Genomic DNA, 26084 nt, shown 5'->3' on the forward strand with positions numbered 1-26084 from the left:
GAGATCCCTACCTGTGGGGGAAATCAAAGCGGGCGAAGCAGCAGACAGGCAAGGTGAGCACCTTTGTTCTGAGTGCTGGTTGCTCAGACCTGGCTAGGAGCTAGTCACTGCAAGCAGAGAGATGCCCCTGCTTTGCCCCGAAGGATCCCAGACCCTGCTAAGGATGCAGACATGGAGAGATGTGGAGACAGATGGCCTCTAAAGAGATGCTGGGCATGTTTCCAGCTCAGCCAAGGACAGAAGACTGGGTACAGGCAGGTGCTACATGCAGCTGCAGGAACCAGGCAGGCTCTGCAAGGGTCTGGGGCTAACAGAAGCTTGCCCAGGACGTCTGTGGATGCCAGATGCCCGGTTGCCCTAGTCCAAACTCCAGGAAGCGGGAGACATGCCAGGTATTTTACAAAATTGGCCACAGTCGGACAGTTCTGAGTCTAAAGGGTTGTGTATCCACATCAGCAGCACAGCTCTGTATAACTAAGTTCAGGGATATCTGGTGCAGGCCAGTGGCTGAGTTCCTTAGGTCTTTGGAGACTTCCTCTTGCATACTGCAAGACGGTGTATGTCTGCACACTTCTAAAAGCTTCCTTTGGGGAGAGGTGATTGGCATATAACATACTAGTTTTGTGAAGTTGAAAATTATAGATATTTTAAAAATTATGTATACACGCAATTGTACACACATGCTTGCACGTGTGCCATGTCATGAGTGTGATAGTCACAGGAGGACTTGTCGGGGTTGATCCTCTCTATCCATCATCAGAGGCTTCGAACTCAGATCCCCAGGTTTGGCGGCAATCACCTTGACCTGCTGAGCCGTGTCTCCAGCCCTGTGACTTTGACATACACACCCACAAAATCACCGACATAGTCATGATGGGAAACTGCTCAACGCAGAGCTACCAGGGGTAGTCCCCACCGTGTGGGTGCACGCTCTCACTTCTCTTCGTGGGCGGACTCGGTGGGTTAGAATATGTTGTGATAATCTAACCTCACACAATTCCGTAACTGGAAAACCCAGGACCAGTTTTTAAACCCTCTTCATAATATTGTGAATGTTGATGAGAGTTGTTCCAGGTGTCAGTTTGCCTGGACTGAGGGACACCGTCATAGCTCCAAGGGCTAATTTATGGGAGGGTGTCCTCAGGAATTTAGAGTAGAAAGGGGAATGGCCTCCACCATTGGTCTTAGTGTGCAGTGCGCAAGACTTGCTGGAAATGGCTGTGCTGTTTTTATGTGCTATCACACGGCTTGTTGTTTTAGAACATGCCCTTCTACCTACATGAGTTTCCTGTACAGAAAACCATCGCATCCTCATCCGTCTCCTCATGCCATCCCGATGCTCAAGGCCCGGGCATGGCTGCAGCAGGGCCTAACTCCACGGGGAGCAATCGTCTGGAACCCGAGTATTTTTAAAATGTAATCTAATTTAGATTTCCCAACAAGCAATCATGAGAGATGAAGAAATCTGCCTTCTGCTGGCCTGAAGATAATCAGAGAGACCTGTAAATCCCTTGACATTTGGAAGGTAACTAGGCAGTTATGACAACGGCACACGCTTCCTCGCCAGACCCAGATTCCTTCCTGTTTGCAACAAAGTATTTACCACAGCCTTGGGCTTCCTGCCTGGACTTCCTTTCCGTGAGCTAGGGCTCAGTTGTTGCCTAAAGGACAGGTCTTCTAGCCACTCCCACATCCAGGAGCAAGCCCTGCCTTCAGAAGACTCCAAGAACCACAGAGTCCGAAGCAGACAGGCCTGGCCCTGGTTGCGTACCTACTGTGTGCCTCACACCGCGACACTTCTCACATACCGCCTATTTAATCCTCATGTGTGTATTAGAATGCGCGCGCACACACACACATGGGTTCATGCGTGTATCAGAATGCACACACACACACACACGGGCTCACGCGTGTATCAGAATGCACACACACACTGCTCACACATAAGACTAGCTCTTAATTCCAAGTCTACGTGGAGACATGCCTCAGTGGTGAGTGACAGCTGGGCAGATACACATCTGGCGTGATCTGCACATTTCTTCCTGATATCCACCCGAGACCAGGTAGCTTTATGTGACCTCCTTTCCACTCTTGTAACTGCGCCTCTCTTAGTTGCTGTCCTCAGCATCTCCTCTCGACTCCAGGAGTCTCTTCCTGGTTTTAAAGAGGCTGCCACTGACTGTGAATCTTTGCCATCCCTGCTTTCACTGCTGTTCATTTCTGCTCTGGGTTTAGGCTTTGGAGAAACAGGAAAGGGAAAGGCTTTTGAAAATGTCCACTGTCCCTCTGCCATAAGCTCCTCCAGCTCCATGAACCTCACAGTAACGAAATGCCCTGCTTTGCGTCTGGCTGGCTGTGCAGCCCACTCTCTTGGTGCATACTGAGGTCCTTTGTCCATTTCAGGAGAGGGGAGCTGGCCTAGGTGTCCAGGAAGACTGGAGCGCTGAGATTCAAGGGTTCTCTTTCCGGAGTAAAAGAGATGACAGCCGTGAGTCCTATAATCAGAGCAGGTCTCCTAGGAGGTTCATTTACCCCATGTCTTCCTTCTTAGATGGAGTCTGGACCAAGAGATACTAAAAATGTCCTGGAGGATGATCATGTCCCCAGACTCTGGGTTAGCCTCTACCACCTGCAGGTAAGAGCATTTAGAGGCCAGCACTCTGGGTGAGCCTGCACCCACCTGGCTCTGGAGTGAGGGCTCAGAACCCCACATCCGTCAGATTGCTAAGGACCCCACTGATGTGAGGAGACAGGTGATGGCTGGACCCTAAAACAAGGACACAGGCTTCATCTGCTCTCAGCATCAGCCACAAAACTTGGGGTCACCTTCCCGAGGCATATCCGCAGTTTGGCCTTTCCCCACAGCTATTTGGATAGCGATGGCCGGAGCCCTTTGTCATCTGCCGGCTCAGGGCTGAGGAACTGGGTGGTGCTGACACATGCAAACCCTCCTGAAACTAAATCGCCCGTGAAATGAAGCTGGCGATGAATAATGCAGCCCCAACATCAGGGAGACGGAAGCAGCCGCGCTCCTGCATGGACAGGTGGGAAGTGAGCTCAGCAATGAGATCTCAGCGAAGACATGAATTTTTAAAATTAATAACATTTCAGAACGCTGCTAGAAGGATTTGGCCGCGGTGACAAATGATATAACTCATTCTGGATGAAAGTCGCAAGTGAGTCTCTGGTGGCTCACATTTCCACAGGACACGTGACACCCCACTCCCAACCCATCCCACTGAATGGGGTCTTTCCCGGAAACCATCAGTTTGTACGATGTCTCCTGGTTTAGCCAGAAAGTCTATGAAGCACCCTGTTCAGCAGCCCTATCCCATGGCTGAAAGGAGAGAACACACGCACTGGCCGTCCAGGAAACAAGAGCCAGCCACTCACTGGGCCTGGGTGCCCAGAGCGTATCAAATATTGACCTGTCAAGGAGGACAGGCTTGGGCAGTGGAAGGACAGTGGGTGCAAGTTCTGCTTACACCCTATGCCATGATCCTGGTTAGGACCCCTAGCCCACTGGTCGTGACATCAGAAAACATTGCTATGTAACTAGGGCTTTAGAGCTGGTTTTTAGACATTAGATCAAACTTCATCTTGAATGTCTCAGCAATCACATTTATTTTCAATTTTCGGCATCATGTTCTCAAGGATGTCTCCCTTCCTGCCCTTCTTCCAGGGGCTGTGATTCCTGGCCCCTGGGGGAACATGGTACACAGGTCTGAGCAAAGAAGACAGACTCTAATGTGACAGAATGGGTGTAGTAGGATGATGTCCCAACATTCCTCAGAGACTTGATTCAGCGGAGCTCATGTCCAGGATGGTTTGTATCTGACAAACCCATAGAGGATGTCAACTACAGAAAAATCAGCAGTGGGCCACAATGTAACAATCCCATTGAGGAGACTGAAGTGCTAATATGCCCATCTTTGGCTCATGGGACAGAAACCCAACCTCACCCCAGTTCATTTGGTGGGGGCCTGGCCATGTCCAGCATCCTGAGTGATGAGTTCAGCAAATCTTTCTCCACCTGTCTCATGCCTGTGTGGACACCCCATCCTGAAAGTCCCTTTCATGGGCTCTAGGGGATATCTCAATCCTTCTGCACACCCCACCTCTCTTGGGTTGGCAGAATGTTCTGTTCTAATCTCTACCTTGAAAGTATGCACATACTCTGGGAGCTGAAGGAAAGACACACACGTGCAGATACATGACATCAGAGGGCCACCAAACATGATGCCTACCTGAAGGCTCCAGGGGCCACACCAGGGCCGAGGAACAGGAAGTAGCACCAACTTGCCTTAGAAACTTCATCATTTGCCCACATCTCCCCATCTCCACAGTCCTGTCAATGATCCTCATTCGCACCATCCAGGGGCTTAGCTGTACTTACCTGAAGAAGTGCAAAAAGTGTGTGTCTTAGTCAGTGTTCTATTGCTGTGAAGAGACACCACGACATGGCAACTTTAATAAAGGAAAGCATTTAATTGGGGCTTGCTTACAACTTCAGAGGTTTAGTCCATTATCATCATGGCAGATAGCATGGCAGCACATAGGCCAACCGTGGTGCGATCCACAGGCAACAGGAAGAGAGAGATACGGGGGACTAGCTTTAGTATCTGAAACCCCAAACCCCCCCCCAGTAACACACTTCCTCTAACAAGACCACACCCACTCCAACAAGGCCACACCTCCTAATCTCTCTCAAGTAGTGCTACTCCCTAATGACCTAGCGTTCAAATATCTGAACCTATGGTGGTCGTTGCTATTCAAACCACCACTTTCCACTCCCTGGCCCCCAAAGGCTTGTAGCTACATTTTAATACAGAAAATGCACTCAGTCCCACTTCAAAAGTCCCCATAGTCTATCACAGTATCAACCCTATTTAAAAGTCCAAAGTTCAAAGTCTCTTCTGAGACCCACGGCATTCTCTTAAGTATACACCCCTGCAAAATAAAAATCAAGACACAAATCACACACTTCCAACATACAATGGCACAGGATACACATTACCATCTCAAAACACAGGGAAGGGAGCAGAGCGAGAAAATACTGGACCAAAGCAAGACCAAAAACCAGCTGGGCAAACTCCTAACTTGGCATCTCCATGTCTGATGTCAATGGGCTCTTCAGATCTCCAACTCCTGTCAGCTTTGTTAACTGAAACACATTTCTTTCTCCCAGGCTGGTTCCGCTTCCTTTTAGCACCTTTCCTTGGCAGGTATCCCACAGCTCTGGCATCTTCAAAATCTTGGGGCTTCCAAGGCAATCCAGGCTTCACCTTTACAACTTCAGGCAATGGCCTCTCTGGGCCTCCATGCAGGGACACTGCGGAGGCACACCTGACCTCAGCAGCCTTCCTTAGTCACAGAGAGAGATTCCACACCTCTTTCTTCTGTCCTTGACTCTAAACCACGTGGCTGAAGCTGCAACGTTCTGCTGTTTGCTGGGGCTGGACCGTGGCCCCCTGTTCAACTTCATCTCTTGTTGATCACTTCCTTTACTTAAGATTTCTTTAATTCCTTTCACAAGTTGGAAGTTTAACTGGGTGGAGTTTTGCCCTGAGGTCACCACTCCCTTTATTCCACTTAGCATCAGGCTTTTCTTAAATCTGTTTATTTCCTTGAGCACAAGACTTAGCTCCATTACACTTCCTGGTGCCAATTTTCTCCTCAAGTTGTACATTTTGTAGTTTTCCTTGCTCAGTGTGCTCTTTTTCATTATAGATCTGCATAAGCTTGGCCACTGATAACCCCACGTCATAGTCAATAATGGGCTGTTTAACATCTCCTCTGCCAATGCCATTAATCCAAAACTCTTATATTTAGCTTCAGGCAGTGTAGGGATAAGTCCCACCCCTTAGGGGGCGTGTTTGCCTCAGGCTAAAGTTTGCCTATAAATTTGGCGAGAGTGCTCCCAGCCCTCACTTCCTCTTCCTCCTGTTTACTCCTCCCACCTATGTTTTAACCTATCAGGGCAAGCAGTTTCTTTATTTAATTAACCAATGACCTTCCTCCATCAAGGCAGACTTTTCAGACAAGGACAAAAAGCAAGCCACACTATTCACCAAAATATCACAAGAACACTCTCTATGCCATTTACTAACATTCTTCTCCTCTGAACCCTCTTGAGTCAGTCCATCATAATCTACATTTTTCTCAGCACCACTGTCTTCCACACCCCTACCAGATGGCCCACTAAACCTCAAAAGCATTCAACTCAACTACTTTCCTAATCCAAAGTCCACATTCTACAAACAAGCAGTGTAGTCAGGTCTATCATTGCAATACCCAGCTCCCTGGTACCAACTTCTGTCTTAGTCAGTGTTCTATTGCTGTGAAGAGACACTAAGACCATAGCAACTCTTATAAAGCAAATAATTTAATTGGAACTTGCTTACAGTTTCAGAGGTTTAGGACATTATCTTCATGGCAACATGTCTGCAGACATGCTGCTGGAGAAATAGCTGAGACTTCTACATCTGGATCAACAGGCAGCAGGAAGAGAGAGATACTGATCCTGGCTTTAGCATTTGAAGCCTCAAAGCCCACCCTTAGTAACACACTTGCTCTAACAAGGCCACACCTACTTTAACAAGGCCACACCTCCTAATCCCTGTCAAGTAACTCCACTCCCTAATGAACAATATATGAATGGAGGCCATTCACATGTGGGGGCCAATTCAAACCTATTCAAACCACCACAGTGTGTGTGTGTGTGTGTGTGTGTGTGTGTGTGTGTGCCATCTTGTCTAGATCCAGAAGTCTACTTTGAATCGATGTAAAACTCTAAAGTTAACAGTTTATTCACTGTTAGCAAAATATCCACTATAGCAAAATACCACAGAGAGGATAATTTGTGAGGAGGTTTATTTAACCCAGTTTGGAAGCTGGAAAGCTAAGATGAGTGACCCCATTTGTTTGACCTCTGATGGCACAATGGAATCACTGAGAGCACACACAGCTGTGAAAGAAAATGTAGACAGACAGGAAGCCATGGGGCTCAGAGGTCAGACTCACATCTGCAGTGGAACCCACGTCTTACAGCCCAGACAGAAATCCACAGAATTAGCCAAGCCTTTCCAAAGCACTGATCCAAATACCAGCTCTTATGCTCCATCTCTAAAATGTCCCATACTACCTAGATTACCTCACAAGAGGTACAACTTCCAAAACACAGAGCTTTGGGCACACCCTAAACCTTCATCAAACCTTAGCCAGAGACTTGGGCACTGAGCTTCCCAGACCTCTTGTGATATGACTTTGGGTTTGGGAAGAGTTTCAGGGCCTGCTATAGAATGTCACGATCCTTGATAACTATTCCTGTAATTATCAATAATGTCCATAAAAAGGAATAAAATTCAAACCCAGTTTGAATACAACACTGTAAAATCTGACATGACCCTATTGCTCATAGTGGGATCCTGTCCTTCTCCAGATGACCTCCAACTCCCAGAGTCCTCTCTGTCTAGTCTCAGGTGCCTCTTCTACCTCTAACCTCCTGAGAGTGAAGAATTATTAGAGTTCATTGCAGAATGAATGTCACCACAGTGGTATATCTCCAAGTGGCCGAAAGTGAAACAGTTCTCAACATGTTGGTCACCTGAGTACAAGACAATCTATATCTCACAGGGCTTCCAGGTGGGCTTCCGGTCCTAGGGATGTCTCCTCATCTTGGGTAAGGAAAAGTCCTTTCCTTTCCACAGGCCTGCATATCAGCATCCAAGACATCCTACAACACATTATGATCTGCTGTCTTCTGGAAGGTTAGAGCCAAGGGGGCCTGGCAACTGTCAGAACCACAGTGGGTGACCTGTAGCTCCCTGGGATCGGTGTCCAGGCAAGACCTGAGCTCTAGGACCTAGGAGTTTATAAACTCTAGGGGTAAGGAGGGACCACGGCAATGGGGGAGCTCTCTAAGCTGAGAGAACACCTATGGTGGAGGTCCCTTAAACTGGTCAAAGAAATCTCTAGGAAGAGGAGTTGGCTAAAAATCTCTACCCAGAGAGCACAGAGCAAGGAGTTCATCTTTCTCCACTCAGCACCTCCCCCTGGTGAAGCTAGCAGTGCCCTGTGTGTACAGCCAAGAACATGGCTGCTGGGGGTCTGTGCTCTCTAACAGCCTTGGGATGTGTCTCTTTGAGTGACACTCAAGCTTATGTATGTGAGCAGGCCCGAGTGAGAAGAGCCCTCACCTGACCAAGAAGACACGGAAAAGCAAAGCAGCATTGCTCCCAATTTCATCCCTGCTTGATGGGTTTGCGATAGGCTAGGTAGATTTAGAGTTTTAAAAAAGACCTACAGAGCATCCAATTAAATGTGAATTCCAGACAAAATATGAAGTTTTAGTGGAAGTATGTCCCAAATACTGCTGGGACATACTTACCCTGGGAAAGTGTTCACTATTTGTCTGAAATTTAAACTGGACTGGATGTCTTGCTCTTCAATCTGTAGCCTAGGGTGAGGGAGGACCCAGGACGGAGCCTGTGAAGTCACACAGATTCTACCGTCAGATCCGTGAGCTCTGGGCAGGCCAAACAGGGATGATAGTGTACCAAGGACTAGGCCTCCCCAGAACCTGCTGTGGCTGCAGAAACCCACCCTTTTCCATGCCTCCACCCCAGTGAAGATGAGGATGAGACAGCCAAAGTGCCAGGGTCTTCAGCCAGAAGCTGTTAAATGAGCTCCCGAACATAATGAAATAAAATATGCACGCAGCCCTTGATACGTGTGAGATGCTCTACAGGACGGAGTGAGAGGGGATGGTGGAGGGTTTGCCTTTATCTACATCACTCAGCACTAATCAGCCACAGGAGGCTCCAGGCCATGGTCCAGAAGGTATGGGCACGGACAACCCAAGGCCCTTCCAGAGCACCCCACAATTCCAGTGTCAGATTCTCCAAGAAGAGTAGAATCCTGGCACAGACTTCTTCAGCATCCAGCATTAGTCCCCGGGATATCATGTGTGCAAGGCGCATCTATAGCAACATCTGGAATCCTGCACAGTGCAGCTGGCCTGGGGTTTATTGGTGAGATGCTCTCGACAGATGCTTGTACCCTCACACAACTTGGGAGATGCTGGTCCAGGGTTGCCATCCAGTGCTGGCTTCATCCAGCAATCTTCTAAAATGACCGGGTGCATGTAGGTCACCTTCCCTCATAAACAAGAAGGGGGTGGCAGAACAAAGATGGCACAGGAACACGACACCTACTACAGGTGTAATGACGGTGCGAAGACTCAGCCATACATCACACATGACATTAACATGTAAAGACTTGGGCTCCCTACCACGTGTGACATGACTATGGCGATTTGAGTATATATCATATGAGGTGTTGACTGAGAACAGAGACCGTAGCTGTCTGAGGTAGCTGTCTCTGTTCTTGAGAGAAAGAAATGACTCTCAGCTAAGACCAGGTCCTTTTAGCCTTTCTACTCCCTGAAGATTCACAAGCTCCAAACTGGGGTTCGTGGAGCAGGTGGTGATCCAGTAAAGGCAGCTGAGGAGGCAGGAAACAGGCAAGGAGAGGTTCAGGGTGGACCCCCAGAGTACAGGCCTGCCCTGAAATGTACTAGAACATCCATGCTGTACGTGGGGTTCTCAGCATCCACGCTCCTGGCCACACGTCCTACGCAGAGGTTCTTTGAGAAGTTGTACCTTGCTGTTCAATCTGTGGTGGCCTTTTTGTATCTTCTGGATGAAATAAGACAAAAGAGTTGGTCTGTCATGTCTGTAGGGTATAGACAGAAGGTCTCGTTTGCTCCACAAGGAGACACAGTTGCATGGTGTCACGGGTGGAGTGAGCACGGGCTGACACCAGGGTCGCATTTTTCCCATGAGCTCAGTACACTTTCCTCTCTGCACACAGGCAGCTCCGTGCTCTCCTCAGACACTTGGCTAACAGATGAGACACATTCCCGACTTGGCTGTAGGGGCTGCCTCCTCCACGTTGATCCCCTTCATGTCATCAGGCATTTGACCATCTGGGCGCCACACATTCAGGTCCCCAAAAATACCAGTCTCGATCATCTCCTCCTGCCAGGGAATGGAGCAGTTGCCAGAGGCAAACTCTTGGAAGAACTCTGTGTCGGTTTTATCAAAAACCACACCCTTGACTGTGGAAAAGGCACCCACGTCCTGTATGTTCTTGGCATAGACAGTCCTAGGGTCTGGGATGAACGGAGGGATCAGCATCCCTGTGAAGAAACATGAAACAAACCAGAGATACCCATGGTGAGGACACTGCTGGGCCAAAGGGTCCCCACAAACGCACATTTTTCTTCCTAAATGCTGGCAGAAACCAGCATCCCAAAGCAGCCCCATCCCTCATGCATAGGGCTCACAGAATGGATGATGGACAGAGTGGAATATGCCCAGATCTGGTTAGAAAGGTGTGTGTGTGTGTGTGTGTGTGTGTGTGTGTGTGTGTGTGCACGCGCACACGCACGTGGAGGCTGGCCTGAAGTCACAATCCTCCTGCCTCAGCCTCCCCAGTGCTGGAACTACTATGCCGGCTAGGAAGCCTTTCAACAGAAATCCCAGAACTTGCCTCCTATACCTACCCCAGACCCTCTCCCCAAAGTCCCCTTGCGAGCATCTTGAAAACAGCCTCAGTCCCTCACAGAGCAGCAGCACCCAGGCTTGGAGCTCTTGCCTGGCCCCAGGTAGGCATCACCATGATGTATGTTGAACTGAACTCTGCATCCTCCCTCCCCAGAAGCTACAGATGCAGAATGCTGTTGTTTTTACAGAGCCCAGGTGGCACTCACCTAGTCACCGGCTCTGGCTTCCTCTGAACATTTGAGCCTACCCTGTAACCCTGGCTGAACACAAGCCACTAACTCCAGCTTCCCAACAGGCCTCTGCTGGTCCAGGCAGTGTGTGGGCACCCAAGTGTAACCTCTTCGCCTGACTCAACCTTCATGGGCCCTGCCACTCCCTTGCACCTCAGAGACAGTCCTGGACCTCCTGATCCAGAACCCTTCCTTTCCTCAGGGCCTCATCATGAAGGCTCTGCCAAGAACAGAGCTCTTCCACCCAAAAGTCACGTCTCTCAGGAGAATCTTCTCCTCCTCTCTGTGGATCCTAGCTCATCCTGTAGTTGATCCTAATTATGTTGAAAATGCCACCTGGCTCTTCCCCTCCCCACAGATTCCTATAGGGTGACAGTATGCCTTTAGTCACCCTTGAAAATACAAACACACCTACACACACACACAGGGTACACACCCACACACACATACAAAACATACATACCACACCACACACACAGGGTACACACACACACATAACATACATACCACACCACACACACACAGGGTACACACACACACACACACACACACAAAACATACATACCACACCACACACACACACACACACACAGGAGTATACACACACAGAGGGGTATATACACCATACCACACACAGATATTAGATGTATATATAGACATGCACAGGCAAGTACCTGTTCACACAGGCACATGAGCATGTGCACACGTGTGGGCTCACACACAAGCAGCTATACACACATAAATACCCAGACACATGTACACACGGCACACACGGTATCTGTGGCTGCAATATCATGACAAACAATGTGGAGTAAATGAACTTCTCACAGGCAGACAAACTCTGCCACTCTTGAATCCTTGGATCTCTAGAATGCAGACTATGGAAGGGAAACACCATGAGACAGACCTACATCTTCAACACTGGCTTGCTACCCACTTTTCCCACCTGACTTCAACCCACGTGACCCCAGTGCCCATTCATGAGATACTAGAGATGAATGGAGGACCAGAAGAGCTGCCAGAGGCTACCTGGGGTCCCACAAGTCCACCACTCAGTCTGCGGCTGACCCCATGGCTAAGGTAGGCCATCAAGGGTCTACAGCATCACCCCCTAAGGTTCCCAGGCTTATGGTACCAACCCTACCGGCTTCAAGCTGCCTCCAGCTGATGTCTTTGAAGAGGATGTTTGCCCTCAGTGCATCACAGGTCCCATCCCGGAAGCCCAGGCGCTTCTCTGGGTCCTTCTCCAGCAGTGCCTCGCAGAAGTCTTTGCTGGCCTGGCTGAACTTGTCTGGGTACTTCACGGGCTCGGAGATGATGCGCTGCTTGAGTTCCTTGTTCTCCACCTACAGAGCAGGCAAACGGACCACTCCACTTGAGCCACGGCCAAGCTGCAAGCCTCACTGCGGTGGGCGTGGCTGATGGCGCTTTGGTGGGCCCCTCCCAGTGGTTTGGCATTAAAAGGCTCAAATCTCAGGACAAAGAGACCAAAGTCCCAAGGTGAAGCTCCCACCCACCTTATCTGCACGTGTACACAGCTAGTCCACTGCCACAGAAAAGGACCAGCGGTGAGAGCTTGGCCGGGACGGGGGTGAGGGGGTGGGTAAGATCTCACTCAGCCATCTGACAGAAACCTAAGGTGAGAGCTTGCCTTACTCTTCCTGTTTCACTCCTGGTCTCCCGCACAAAGCATCCCCCACACCAGTGTATGATAGGCACAGTGTGGCTTACTCCCCAGACAACCCTTGTGGCAAAGCCGATGCCCCCATCCTCTCTCCTACAGGTATGGACAGAGCAGCGTAGCCCATGAAACCTAAATGAGCAGGGCTGTTAGAGCGCACAGCTTGTCCCAACGCCTGCCACCACTCACCATGGAGGCCTAGGCGTCTGAGACCCTACTCCAGGTGGGGTCAGGATCACATGACAGCATAGAGCTGTAAGCTCAGGCAAGGACAAGACAGTGACAAGCAGGTGGACCCTGTCCCTGCTGAGACAAAGGAGATGGTCCCTGGCTTCTGGCCTCTGTGTAAACAAAAATGAGGAGCAGGGAGAGTGCCTGGGGTGCTGTTCGAAGTCCCAAGAGCAGTGGCCTAGTGGCCACAGTTAGCTAGGGACCCACCAGTGGCTTCCTTTGTGTAGTCTGCCCCAGAAGGGCCTAATGCCCGCTATCTTACCAGGGAGACCTGGCCAGTCTTAGCTAGTGCATGTTTGCTCTGCCACCTGCTGCCTCTGGTATGAAAGGACAGATTTATAATTCCTCAACAGCGCCACCTACAGGTCTCAGGAACAGGCAGGCCTTGGGACAGAACATCACCCAGGAAGCAGGACCCCAGAGCCTACACTGCTTATAAAGTCCTTGGCACAGCCCACCCATCCACATCTGCCCCAGAATGGACACTTTCAGGACTTCCTGCCAGGCAGCACCTACCTTCTCTCCTCGGGCTCGGAAGGGTCCTCTGGCTGCAATCATCTCGTACAATGTGACCCCCAGGGCAAAGTAGTCCACAGAGAAGTCATATTCTTCCCCTCGGAGGAGCTCGGGGGCCATGAAACCTGCCATCATGAAAACACGTAGATTTCAGACGCAGCTGTTTTCCCACAGCATGGTCCCTACCGAGCAATCACAGAACAACTGAAGCTTTCATGATTCACCCCCGCCACCCCCCACCGGGGGGTCTCACCACCAGTGATTTTTGAGAACAGAAACCTCTTTGTTGTCACTGAGGGACAACTGAACTTAACCCTGGCTGCTACCCATTGGATGCCCACAGTTGTAACAACCAAAAATGTTTTCCAACATAACCAAATCTTCCTAGGGGCAGCATTGCCACGGTCAGGAATCTCAGTCCTCGTGTGTAATATGAAGCCTCCTTTCCCCTCCACAGACTCAGGACAATGCAAACAGAACAGCATACAGCGTATAACTCGTGGGGTAGACAGATGCAGACAGACCGTCCTGTGGCTTTCTGACCCCTCTCCTCTTACAAGGACGTGGAAGTGAGAGCCGTGCCCCCATGATGCAAAGTGGGCCAGCGACAAAGCCCGAGGGATGCCCTGAGGTCACAGTCCTATGCCTTCCTCAGACACTATTGCTGGCAGCACAAACCTTCTTTTAGCACCTACAGGGAGGCCACAGCTGGGTAGTCTCGCAGCCCTTGTGGAAAGCAGGGCACACACCTATCCACTTATCAGCCTTCAGCAAGGTGTGGAGCAGCCTGATAGAGGAGGGAACTTGCTGAGGATGGCGCAGACCAGAGGAAACAGAGCCACAGAACAGCGCCTGAACACACAGCTGCTGTGTGGCCTTCTAGACAGACATGCCCTCCCTAGTCCTCCTAGCTGTCTGGTCACAACTAGGACATTTGCCTAAAAGTCTCAACCCCCTGCCACACAGCACACATGCTAACGCCCAGGGTCTACAACACAGTGTCTAAACCGTCTCCTACCGCCCATCTTTGGAATTGTTCCTGGGCCCCTGGAGGATTAGCCCTTCCGGAAGGTGTACTGTTGACAGTTCCTCCCGCAGCCATGCACGCCATTTCTCCACTCCAAGACATCACCAGTGTTCACTCAGCGCCACTCCCAGCGGTGCCAAGCGAAACCCTGATCATGTCACCCTTTGTCTTCAGAGTCTGGGATTTTGCAAACAGCATTGCTACAGCAGAGCTTGAACCCATGAGTTACTGGAAGGGGGAGCAAGAGGATTTCTGCTGCCCCTGTAACAAACTAGCCCCCTTGTGGCAGGAAGCGGAAGACAGAGGCGCACTTTTCTTGTGCTCAGAGGAAGACCCTCTCCCATGCACAACCTACAGCCTTGACCTGAGCTCAGAGCACGGAGAACTGTCTAGAACGGTGCTCATTGGTTAGCACTTTTGGAACAGCAGCTTCTAGTTTGCCTCCTTGGCAAATGCTTGAACTTGGCATTTCAAGCCTATACTGGAGTCCCAGCCAAAGGTCCCCATGAGTGTAGAGATGCCACTGGATCCACCTGAAGAATCAGTGCCAGCTCAGTGAGGTGGTGATTAGGCAGGCAATGGTGCCCTCTCGTGGCCAGTCGGGCCTCATACTCAGTCCTGAGCAGGACCAGTTTCTGGTCTCAGGTCTTGCGTCAGTGGATCTGGTACTTGCAGTGGACTTGCAGTGGACTAAAAGAGATCCAAGTGGAGTTTGAACTAATCCTTGAAAGCAGGTGCTGTGCCATGGCTCCAAGACACGCTGCTTCCAGAATCCTCTTCTCAGATCTCTGTCACCCTGTGCCTTTCATGGGGCCCTCAGCACCCATCAGCGACCGAGACCCAGGCTAGACCGCCACCATGCCTCCTGGGGACCAGTATGGATTTGTCGTACCCCAGAATGTAGGGGGAAGCTCTTGTCCCTCTGCCCACCATGGCGTCAGAGACAGTCTCAGATGGTACCTGAGGCACGGGGTCCTGGTGACAGAGGGACCTTTCTGTAACCCAAAGCTCTCTATATACCACCATTCTCTATACATCCCAATATAGGTACTGTCTGAAGCCAGAGAGCCCAGGGAAGAAGGAAAATATCTAAGAAATTCTGTCAGACATCAACCTGAATATGACCATCTAGAATGTGGAGACAGGAAGGACTTAACTGCAGGTGTGTCTACTTCATGCAAGTGCCAGTGTATAGTCACTTAACAGACTCATGAGCCCATGTGTTGTGTTAGAACCAGGGCTAACACAGATTAAGCACACCGTCTGAGGTCATCTAGCCACGAAGCATGGTCCTGGATCATGCATCCTCTCCACCTGACTCATGTCTCTTCTCTCCTCTACACAGGCTGCGTCTCTCCTTTCCTCTGAAGAAAATGATGAAGGAAGCAAACCACAAACGGCCACAAGTGTGCACGCACTTAAACACAGATACGTCCACAATCATACATATATGCGCAAGTGTACATGTACACAAAGCATATATACATCCAGGGAAGCACACCCATATATGCACAGATACAGGTACTGAACATCCACACAGAGATGCCTGTACACATTCACACATGAATGCACTCATATGTTCACAGGTTCATACATGAAATATGTACATATACAGAGGTGCACATAGACATGTATATGCACAAAGACACATTTGTAAAGCTGCGCACACATACATATTTGCATATATGTACACAGAGACAAAGGGAGTTGTGTGCCTACATACATGTACAAACAGATATGCACAGGTGTTCACAGATGCACAAGCATGTGCAGGTTTGTGTTCATCCATACATGTACTTCGACATAAAGGCATCCATGTTCACACTCAGTCACACCTACAAGACATACAACTGTATACACCACATGGGAGCAAGCATACATGTGGGAATGTGTGTACACACAGGTATGCATATGCGCACACAGAGACACACATGTGCATACCCTGCACATTGGTGGATATCTACCAGGGTTTTACTGACGCCTAGCAAGTGCTACCTGAGGAAAGTTCCTGTCCCCAGTGCTCTGTGACATGACCCACATGGTGACCCCATGACTCCCACTCTTCCATGAGACACCCTGGACAAACTCATTCTGTCAATGCTCAAGAAGCCACTTAGAGTGCAAGTCTTGCATTCTCTCTGCCCATCAAGGTGCCAAAGGGGCAGCTTTGCCCAGAGGGTGAGGCAGTAAGCCAGCAAGACTGCTAAGGCAGGGTAGGGGTTATCATGACAGGGAACAAACAGTTCTTGAGCTGCTGGGCGAAACCTGATTGCCACTGTTTACTCTAGGGGATAAAGGAGCCACGCTCCACAACCCCCACTCTCTGTATTACCACCTTAGATCTTGGGGACCCTACTGCCGCTGGCTCTGGAAGAGAGGATGACCCAGGATGCAAAGCCTCTCCAGGCCCCTCCCCCAATCTCAGGTCTTACCTGGGGTCCCTGCATAGCCCTTGGTCTTATCCTGCCCTTCCATCAGCTCCACGGCCAACCCAAGGTCAGAAATTCGGATATTGCCTGAAAGTAAATACAAGCTGAGGTTATACTCACTTCACAGAAGAGAGGTGCCAGGTGAGTCCAGGGCTTGGCAATGCTCCCCTGCACAGTAGAAAAACACACTCCACATGTTCTATGTACACAAATACCACACTCAAGACACATATCCACTCTCCACAAAGACATATCATACACATAGTAGGCATTCTACACATACCTTACACACAAACGTGTAACCCCTGCCACACACATATATTCAGAAAGCAGACACACACACACACTGCACAGCTTACACCACGGTCCTTTATACCCTAACACCCACTTGGCCCCTCTATAGTGACTTTTGAAGGTGCTGATGACACCATGCTGTGGGCCGCTAGCACTGCTGTGGCCTCTGTCCCTCCAGGGCTTACCGTCATTGTCCAGCAGCACGTTCTCCGGCTTGAGGTCGCGGTAGACGATGCGTCTCTGATGCAGGTGCTCCAGGCCACTGATGATCTGTGCTGTGTAGTAGATGGCCCGTGGCTCTGGGAAGCCTGGGTTCTCCTCATCCACATTGTAGATGTGGTACCTGGGGGCCAAACACCACGGGAGGTACACACACCCCAGGACTTAAGGGCAGTAAACACACACATGCGTGTCAACACAGGACGTAAGGGCAGTAAACACACACATGCGTGTCAACACAGCACGGTCACCTTGGGACCAAGCATCAGTGTTCTGCAGAAACCCAGGACTAGAGGCCTCAGAGAGCTCACACCTTTCCCATGACTGTTAGAGGACATACAAGCTTGTTACTTAACAAAAGCCTCCTTCCTTCGGACCCCAGAGCAATGCCAGGACAGGGCCAGGGGAGGGGAGTCAGCCTAGCTTTCTTAAACACAAGCGGCTCCCAGCTCCCTAAGTACACCTGTGGTCTGCTCCAGCAGACCTCGAACCCTTGGGTGGATTTGACGATGGCCCCTCCTTCACTGCGGACCCCTGAGGTCTGTCCCTTTTTGCACTCTTTCTTGCATGTCCCACCTCAACACCTCACAGGGAAATGAAGCTCACAGCTAGAATGACCTAAGATGCAGGGAGGGTGGGGGCAGACCAGAGGCCTGGAAGATAAGCAGAGGTCCCTGGGGTGGGGGATAGAACAGCCTGCCATGCTAGAATACCCAGCATTCCTTGCAGCCCTCTTCCCCTTCTACAGGATTCTCACAGACTGGCTGTCTAACCCCCGTATTACTCATCTGAAGAAAAGGCAGGCGGCTCTGTCAAAGATGATGTCAATAAAGCAGAAGAGAGGAAGGGAAGGGCACAGGTATTTGGAAGTCATAGCTCCTGTTAGTGACACACCGCGTTCCCAAGGTGCCCCAGGGTCTCACCGTGTTAGCCTCCTGCACCAGGTACCCAAGAATCTCGTCATTTTAACTTTGTGTGCCAGTTACCCTAAGGTCCCACTGCTCCGTCCTCCTGACACTGACTTGTCATTATTATTCATTTCTTCTTTACAGAACAGGAAACTGAGGGAAAGAGTGGTGAAGTCACCAAGCCAGTGAAAGTCGTGACCTGGCCTCCCCAAGGATGAGGAACAGCCTCAGAGCACCGTCCATCAGGGGTGGTAGGCGAGTTGGCTCTAGCTGGTCATCCAGCTCTCTGTCCCTACTGATGGAGCTGTTTCTTTTACTCTCTTAGCCCTCCCAACCTTCCGTACCATTCACAGCACCACGTGCCCTCTGTCACCTGTCCCCAACAACTGCGGGCAATGACAGATACAGCCTAAGTCCTGGGCCCAACTGGACATGAACCGGGTGCCCTAGTTGAAGCAAACCCCAGTTTTGGACACCATTACCTTATGTCACCTCCATTCATGATAGTCATCACCAGACAGAGGTCAGTCTTGGTCTCGAACGCGTAGGCCAGAGACACAATGAACCTACTGTGCACCTTGGTCAGGATCCTCTTCTCAACTATGGCACCCTAGAAGCAGAGTTGTGGTCCTTAGTCCTCAGGAAGGCACTGTGGAAAGCAGCCTGCATGCTGGGCACAGCACGGGGCAGGCTTGTGATGGGTGGAGTCTAGCATACATTCAATCAATCAGGGGTATAGCCATGGTGTCCACCAGGACATCCCCATCACTGCCCCACCCACCCTCTCTCTGCGCCTTGCTCACTCCACCGCCATCCGGTCCTCGCTTGTATCCTTGCTAACTCCCAGTGCAGCCCAAGTTTCAGGCAGGCCATGCTTTATTGTTCATCTAAACATGGCAAGTGTGGAAGGGATGAGGACGCTGGGTGGAGCCAGTTCATTCTGCGTATGTCTCATCGAGACACTGAAGTCCCAAACGTTTCAATGTTGTACTGGGTTGCATGGAGATGTGGGTGACCCAGAACTCAGACAGACATGGTCTCACTGTGTAGTCCTGGCTCTCCTGGAACTCTCCATGGAGACCACTGGACTCACAGAGCTCCGCCTGCCTCTGCCTCCTGAGTGCTGGGATTAAAGGCGTGGGCCACCACGCCTGAGCTTAAAGCTCTTCTTTGAGATTAACATTAGACCACAGTGTGGTGCGGTCCCACTGCCCCTGGTAAAGGTGCCTGGATTTGTCTGGAACTCCCACTTGCTGTTTGTACCTAATGTTTGACCTCTCACTGACGTCTCAGGGCCCTGCTGGGGGCTGGTGTCTGCCCCTCAGAATTTCACAGCATTACCTATTCTGTATGGTGGGGCTGTGTTCCTCGGACAATAAGCCGCTTTCACTGATCCTGCCTTAACCGGACACCGCCGCCACCAAAGAAGGAACTAAAATACCAGCAGCCTGCCTAAGTCCTCCAGCCATTCTTGTCCCCTGGAAACCTGTGTTCAGGAAAAAGTAGTCCTACAACCCAGCATCACAGATAGTTTCTGCCTCATGTCAACAGTGCCTGCCAAAGTGATGTTCCCCCAGCAGAGTCCTGCCTCACTTTCTCCTGCATGCAATCGCAACAGGAGCCTCACTTTGAAGAAAATTCAAAATAGTCAGATACACACTCCAGACAGCAAGTGGCTCTCCCTGGAACTGCTCCTCAATGTGGGACAGATGAACTACTGCCTGGCTAGTGGCTGCCTGAGCTGGGGGTTGGGGGAGGAGTGTCCAAATGGCAGGATACATGCACAGTAGCTAAGGCCCATGTAGACCTCCACAGATGGGTGGCCGACATCCTCCCATCCCTCCAGCCCGAGAGCATCTTCTGCATGCCGGGCTCCCTACCTGGTAGCCCTTCCTTTTCTTCAGCCGCTTCTTGTTGAGCTTCTTGCAGGCGTACATCTTGCCGGTCGCCTTCATTTGGCAGGCAGACACCTCCCCAAAGCCCCCTTTCCCCAGAACCCTGAAGTCCAAGAACCAGTCTTCACCTATGGGCTGAGCTTCCAGCCATTTCCACTGGAGGAACCGCAGGAAGTACAGGCTTTCGAGGTACTCCTGAAAGGGGACCTGGCTCAGGTGATCCAGGGTGGCCTGCAGCAGAGGCTGGAAGAGGCCATCCTGGCTCCTGGCGGGCCCTTCCCTCACCTTTGCCACCATGCCCTGGTCCAGAAAACTGCAGAAGTGTGTGGCCTGTGGGTCCAAGTACTCAGCCAGGATGGCCTGTGCCTTCTGAGGCCGCAGGTCATCATCGGCTGTGTCGTAGTCCTCAATGTCCTTCCAGAGCTCCAGAGCTGGCACGTGTCTCTCGTCTGTCTTCAGGAACTGTTGGAACAGTCTCTTGCCGATGGGTTGCTCTGAGCACAGGCTGTCGAACTCCAGGCTGAGGCTGTCACGGAGACTCTCACACTTGGACAGTGGGGGCAACCGGAGCTTGGCTAGATACTTCTTGTCCCGGGAAGAGGGGGTGCTGCTTCCGTCAAAGCTGCCACGGGCAGCGATGAAGGCAGAGTTGGCCACAACAGTCTCCAAGGACCCGAAATCCATCCTGATGATGTCTTGTGTCCCCTTCAAGTGTTAGGACCCATAAGCTGAGGTGAACCTCAAGGAACCTGCATCTAAAGCAGGGCCCGACCCTATGCCCTTGGCCTGTGGCCTGTTCCTGCCCTTGTGGGGCAAGGGAGGCATGTAGCTATGGCCAGGATGCTTGGGCAGCCTCTAAGAAGCCCAGGGAGACCAGGGCTAACAAGCATCTAGCTAAATCCCAGTCCTGGGGTCACCAAGGACACCTTAGGGGTGACAAAACAGGTGCCAGAAAAAGACAATCCCCTAAGCTGCTCCTAAGCGGATTAGAGTTCAGCTGGGCTCCCTACCCCTGAGTGCTGCCTTCGTGTTCCCAAGGGAAGGGCACACCACAGGCTCCTGGAAGCCCCTGGGGAGCGGTTCTGTCTTTCCCAGGCCTTGGCAGGTGCACAGGACCTGTCTGTGTCCTGCTGGGATGTGGGTCTGCAGTAGAGGGTAGACAGTCCCAGCAGCCGCCTCCATTTGTAAAGATGGCTGTCTCCCACTGTGTTTCCTCTTTATCTTCAAGAGAGTAGCAGGCCAGAAGCGTCCTGGTAACGGGAATGGGGGGGGGGGGCACAGTGAGCAGTTTCCCCATCTGTGAATGAGATCACGGACACTTGATGGTGTGATCAATCAGTCTTCTTGAAGAAGTGCCACAAGATGGTTAGAGGACAAAGACAGGGCACAGAAGACTCATGGGACATGAGCCGGGGATGCACCTAGGACACAGCTGGTTCAGGTGGGCATACCTGAGACAGACTTGGAACATCAGGGACACATCTGGAGCACACTCAGGACGCAGCTTAGACAGTAATCATACCCAGGACACACCCAGGAATGGTAGAAGGTATGGGCATGTCACCATCTCATGGGGACCACAACTGTCATGTCTGTAGTGGTGCTCCTGACAGTCTGAGGAGGAGCCACAGGGAAGGAGGGAGCACTCACAGGGGGGAGAAAGGGAAGTCGTGCAGAATGAATGAAAGCCCAAGTCAGAAGGCTAAAGGAGCGTTCAGCCCACCCACCTCCTCTGAGGGGCAGCAGGGGGCATCAGGTGAGGACGGGGTCTCCTGTCGCGACTGCGGAAGAGAAAAGAGAACCTCCTGGTGAATGCCAACCCCCTCTCTCACCTCCCACCTCTTAGCAAGGGCTTGTGACAGGAAGATTGGCAAGTAAATATTTGAGGTAAACAATATCTCGTCCCCAAGTGACCTCTACTAGTCCCAGCCCTGCCCTGCCACTTAGCAGCTGGTGACCTTGGACAGACCATATCTGATTCTTGTACCAATCAGGACTGAAGGGGACATGGTTCTCAACCACTGGGTACCTTGTCAGCAGAGCCACCCAGAGCACTGAAATCCACATTCCACCTGGCTCAGAGGGCTGGCGGAACTCAGGACTCCATTTCTGACAGGCGCCTGAGTGGTTTACATGGAAGCCGTGGAACAGGACCAGGAGAGGTTTAGGGCTGAAGAATTCCAGACTGCCTTCACACCAGGAAGGTCCCTTGTGGAGGGGGCTGAGGAGAATTTGGCGACCAAAGTAGGACAAGTTCGGTTCCTGGCCCAGAATATTTAGACAAAGCCTATAGTGTCTCCCAAACTCATCTCTGCGTATCCTTGTTATCTAAACCTTTGAGTAATGACAGAGTACACACAGCTGAGGGGTCATGAGAAAAGGAGGGGAAATAAGGAGAGGGTCCCTCAACAGTAATAATGGATACCTGACACAGGAGCGTTAGATTCAGGGTACCCATGGCACCAGGACCCCTGAGCTGTCCTTTGTAGACAAGGCCTTTCCCACACCCTCAGCCCTCCAGGAACCCACAGGTCCACTCTCTGTACTACTGCAAGGGTGCTGTCTGAGCACGGGCCCTTTGGGGGGACTAGCTTCTCCCTCTCAGGAAATTCTCTAGAAGTGGAGGCAGGTGCCCACAGCAAGCGCCTTCCCTCCTGTGGCTGACTATTGGTCCATGATCCATGCAGATGCTCCCTGATCTAACCAGGCTTCCAGAGAAGGACATTTGGTATCCTCTCCAGGTTTGGGCTATTACACACGTGTATTTGTCTGTGGATTTCTACTTCTCTGAGATAAATGTCCAAGAGTGTAGTTCTGGGCAGATGTGTTTGCTCTAAAAACATCTGACAAACTGACTCCCAGGGATGTGCCTATCTCTCATTCCCACCAGCAGCCATTGAAGCCGGACACCCACGTCCTTGACAGGGCTGGAAGCTTCCTTGTTGGCCATTCATTCTGCCCTGGTAATGTTCTCCATTAGCATATATTAATTGTACAAAACAATGAGTCTCTCTGTGACATTTTCATACATGCATAATATACTCTGAACATATTCCCTCCCCCATTACTCTCTGGTTTCCCCTCCTCTTCCCACTGATTTCCTTCCTCTCCCTCCCCTCTATTTTCACGTTTCTGGTAACAGCTTTGTTTCTATTTTGTATATGTTGGACAGAAGTGGTTCTGTCCAATTTACAGGTTTCTTCTTATGGATTCCTTTCGTGGTGTTGAGTCTAAGGCCTCTTTGGCTAACCCTAGGTTCACAGATTCCGTCCTTGTCTTCTCCTGAGGGTTAGAGTTTCACTTTTACATTCAAGATCATGATCCACCTTGAGTTCATTTTTGGAAAAGGTAGGAGATATAGTTGAAGCTTTTTTTCCAATGAAGGTCCAACTACTTCAGCACCATTTGTTGAAATGTAAGGGGGAAAGAAAAGAACCAGCTCCACAAAGTTGCACATGTTCACGTGCACACACACATACACGCGCACACACACATACACACACACGTGCACACACATGCACGCACACACACAATACACATACACACAGTAAATACACATACACTCACATGGACATTATAAACACACACACAGTTCCTCACACACACCATAAACCTTGTGAACAAATAATCTGCAATTTTACTTTATTAACGGGAAACATCATCAAAATAGTATGATGAAAGCCTAATGTTCCCATGTTGTGTTTTGCAGAGGATCTCAAGGTAAAAAGGCTTTTAGCATACTTTGCTCCAAATCCCACCATGGTCAGACCCAGGGCCACACCACAGCACACACTCTTTTTTTGGAAGAAATTTGTGTTGTGCTGTCAGGGACTTGTGTGCGTGTGTGTGCATGAGTATGTATATGTGTGTGTGTGAAAAAAAAATCTCATATATTCTTTAACTATTCCTCCGCTGTTGAGCCCTTAGGCTGCTCCTGTAGCTCAGCTGTTGGGAATACAGCTGCGTGCGGTATACATGGATATACGAGCATCTCTGGGGTGTGCTAACCTAGAGTCCTGTGGATGAATATAACCAGGAGTGGTACAGCTGGGTCATAAGGAAGGAAGACCAGCTCTAAGATACCCTTTTAATGTCCTGTGTTCTCTCTGTGCTGCCTGCTCCTGTTTAGTGGAAGGAGTTGGTGGAGGCAGGTGCTTTTTTGGGTCTTTTCCCTTCTTGTCAAAGTCCAGTGGAAATTGACTTTCTGATCAATTTCCTCATCGTCACTGAGCCTCCCTTCCCAGAAGCCTGCATCGCTGACTGCCCTGCTGAGTCAGTGGATTTCTCGGGTCATCTATTGGCATGTTTTGCCTCGATTCGACTCTGGCTTTACAGTCATCCATGGTCTTTGTCCACTGTCCATTTCTGTTCCCAATGGGTCTGAAGCTCACACAGCTTCAAGGGAGTTCTGTCTTCAGCTTGAAAAGGTCTCAGAACTGCCCTAAAATCTTCCTACTTCTCTCCAACAGCCAAAGGCACGGAACCCAGAAGGTTACCCTAACACAAACCATAGCTGAAGCTAAATGATGGGGCAGGAGAACAAAGATTCCATTTGCTTATGGCTCAGGACAAAGCACAGCGTGGGTGGCTTCCCGTGAAGTCTTTCTCCCTTGGTGATGTCACTAGAGCCTCTAGACAGCAGCATGACCACTGGGCCCTCTAGCCACCCTCTCGGGCAGGTTTGCTGGCAGCACATTCTCTAATTTTCCCCCATTTGACAATGTCTAGAATTTCCCCTTACCTCTGAAGATTTTTTTTCTACACGTGGGACTCTGGCTTGATCATTCTTTTCTTCAGGCACTTTTTAAAAAAGATTTATTTTTCTTTCATGTGTTTGGGTATTTTGCCAACATGTATGTAAGTGCCCTACATGTGCCCATGGGGATCTGAAGAGGGAATCAAATGCCCTAGAACTGGAGTAATGGATGGCTGTGAGCCGCCATGTGGATGCTGAGAACTGAGCCCAGGTCCTTTGTAAGCGCAGTCCATGCTCTCAACCACGGCGTGTGTCTTCAATCCCCTTTCAACACTGCAAAATCGTCGTGAAATTTATGCTGGCCACTAACACCATGCGTGGAGGAGAGGGGGGTTTCACAACTGCCAGGTGGGGTAGAAGTCTGGGGCTCCTTTTCCTGGAACTGTTTGGTGGGGCACCCAGTTCTGCCTTCCCGGAGTGCACTATGGGAAAACTACCGTCTACGAAGATCTCGGTCCCTGCTCCCACAGGCACATGGTTGGGTCACTCTGACGGTCTGTGTGTGGTCCAGAAACTCGGAGGTGGGAAGATGGAGCTCAGTGAGGTTCAGAAATGGCTCACGTTTTGTTCACATGTAGAACATTTCCATGCCCACTAACAGATGATGGTTAGGTGCCCAGGTGTGTTCAGGGCCCTCTTGGCCAATCTGCAGGCTTGGGTCTACACATGCCAGCTCCAGCCCCACAGGTATCTTCAGGTGCCCACACATCTGGCTCCAGACCTACAGGCAATTTCCAGACCCTGCACATCTGGATCCAGGTCCATGGGGACACCTTTAAGCCCATGTAAGATGGGCCCCAGGTTGACAGGCACCGTCATGTACCGACACATAGGCCCTAGACCCACAGGTTGTGAGCAGCAAGATCTCAGCCACTGCTGTTCACTTGCCTTTGTAATCCTAACATCACGAGAGGGTCTGTGCCAAAGATAGTGCACAGGGCTGCTTCTCTGAGAAGCAGGCTACAAGGATGTAAATCCTTTTAAATTTCAGCATCGTCTGTTTGCAGGCAACTAAATCATATTGGGACGGGGGGTGCAAAATGAAAGCCAACGGCTTTTCAGGGTTGCTCTTCTTCCCAAGAATACAGTTTGGTTACGCAGTCACTAGGAGGGAAAGCCTGCGTAGATGTAACAATAATGAGTTCCCAGTGGTGACTGCCCACAAGGGCCAGGGCTTGTCTTAGCTACACTTGAAAAAGAATAGAGCATGTCCCCCTTCCTTGGCCCACCCTCCCCTTTCAGGAGTAGAAACCTGGCCATGGGATGCTGCTTTCAACCTGAGTTGATTGCACATTCAGAGCATTTGGTTCTCTTCCCATCTGGCGCACAG

General features: G+C 50.6%; 1 protein-coding gene across 1 annotated transcript; it reads right to left on the reverse strand.

Annotated features, from left to right (window-relative positions):
- Window positions 1-4468: 4468 nt before the first annotated feature.
- Window positions 4469-24873, reverse strand: Grk1 (G protein-coupled receptor kinase 1). Its single transcript, XM_050137523.1, has 8 exons — window positions 21726-24873; window positions 19984-21248; window positions 18586-18713; window positions 17162-17319; window positions 16686-16769; window positions 13227-13351; window positions 11943-12144; window positions 4469-10201 (listed from the first exon to the last, which is right to left on the reverse strand). The coding sequence occupies exons 2-8, from the start codon at window positions 20680-20682 to the stop codon at window positions 9903-9905; spliced, it is 1695 nt and encodes a 564-aa protein (XP_049993480.1). The 5' UTR covers window positions 20683-21248; window positions 21726-24873; the 3' UTR covers window positions 4469-9902.
- Window positions 24874-26084: the final 1211 nt, after the last annotated feature.

This window comes from Alexandromys fortis, unplaced genomic scaffold, assembly GCF_014885135.2.
Source record: "Alexandromys fortis isolate MF-2015 unplaced genomic scaffold, M_Fortis_MF-2015_v1.1 scaffold_3, whole genome shotgun sequence".
In the NCBI taxonomy this organism is placed as follows: domain Eukaryota; kingdom Metazoa; phylum Chordata; class Mammalia; order Rodentia; family Cricetidae; genus Alexandromys; species Alexandromys fortis.

Bases quoted from the DNA above. Each gene is read 5' to 3' on its own strand.
- Grk1 (XM_050137523.1), bottom strand. From the start codon at position 20,682: ATGGATTTCGGGTCCTTGGAGACTGTTGTGGCCAACTCTGCCTTCATC. The intron at 17,320-18,585 runs GTAATGGTGTCC...TTTGGCCCCCAG, and splicing joins ATGAATGGAGGTGACATAAG to GTACCACATCTACAATGTGG. The intron at 12,145-13,226 runs GTAGGTGCTGCC...CCTGCTCTGTAG, and splicing joins TCCGAGCCCGAGGAGAGAAG to GTGGAGAACAAGGAACTCAA.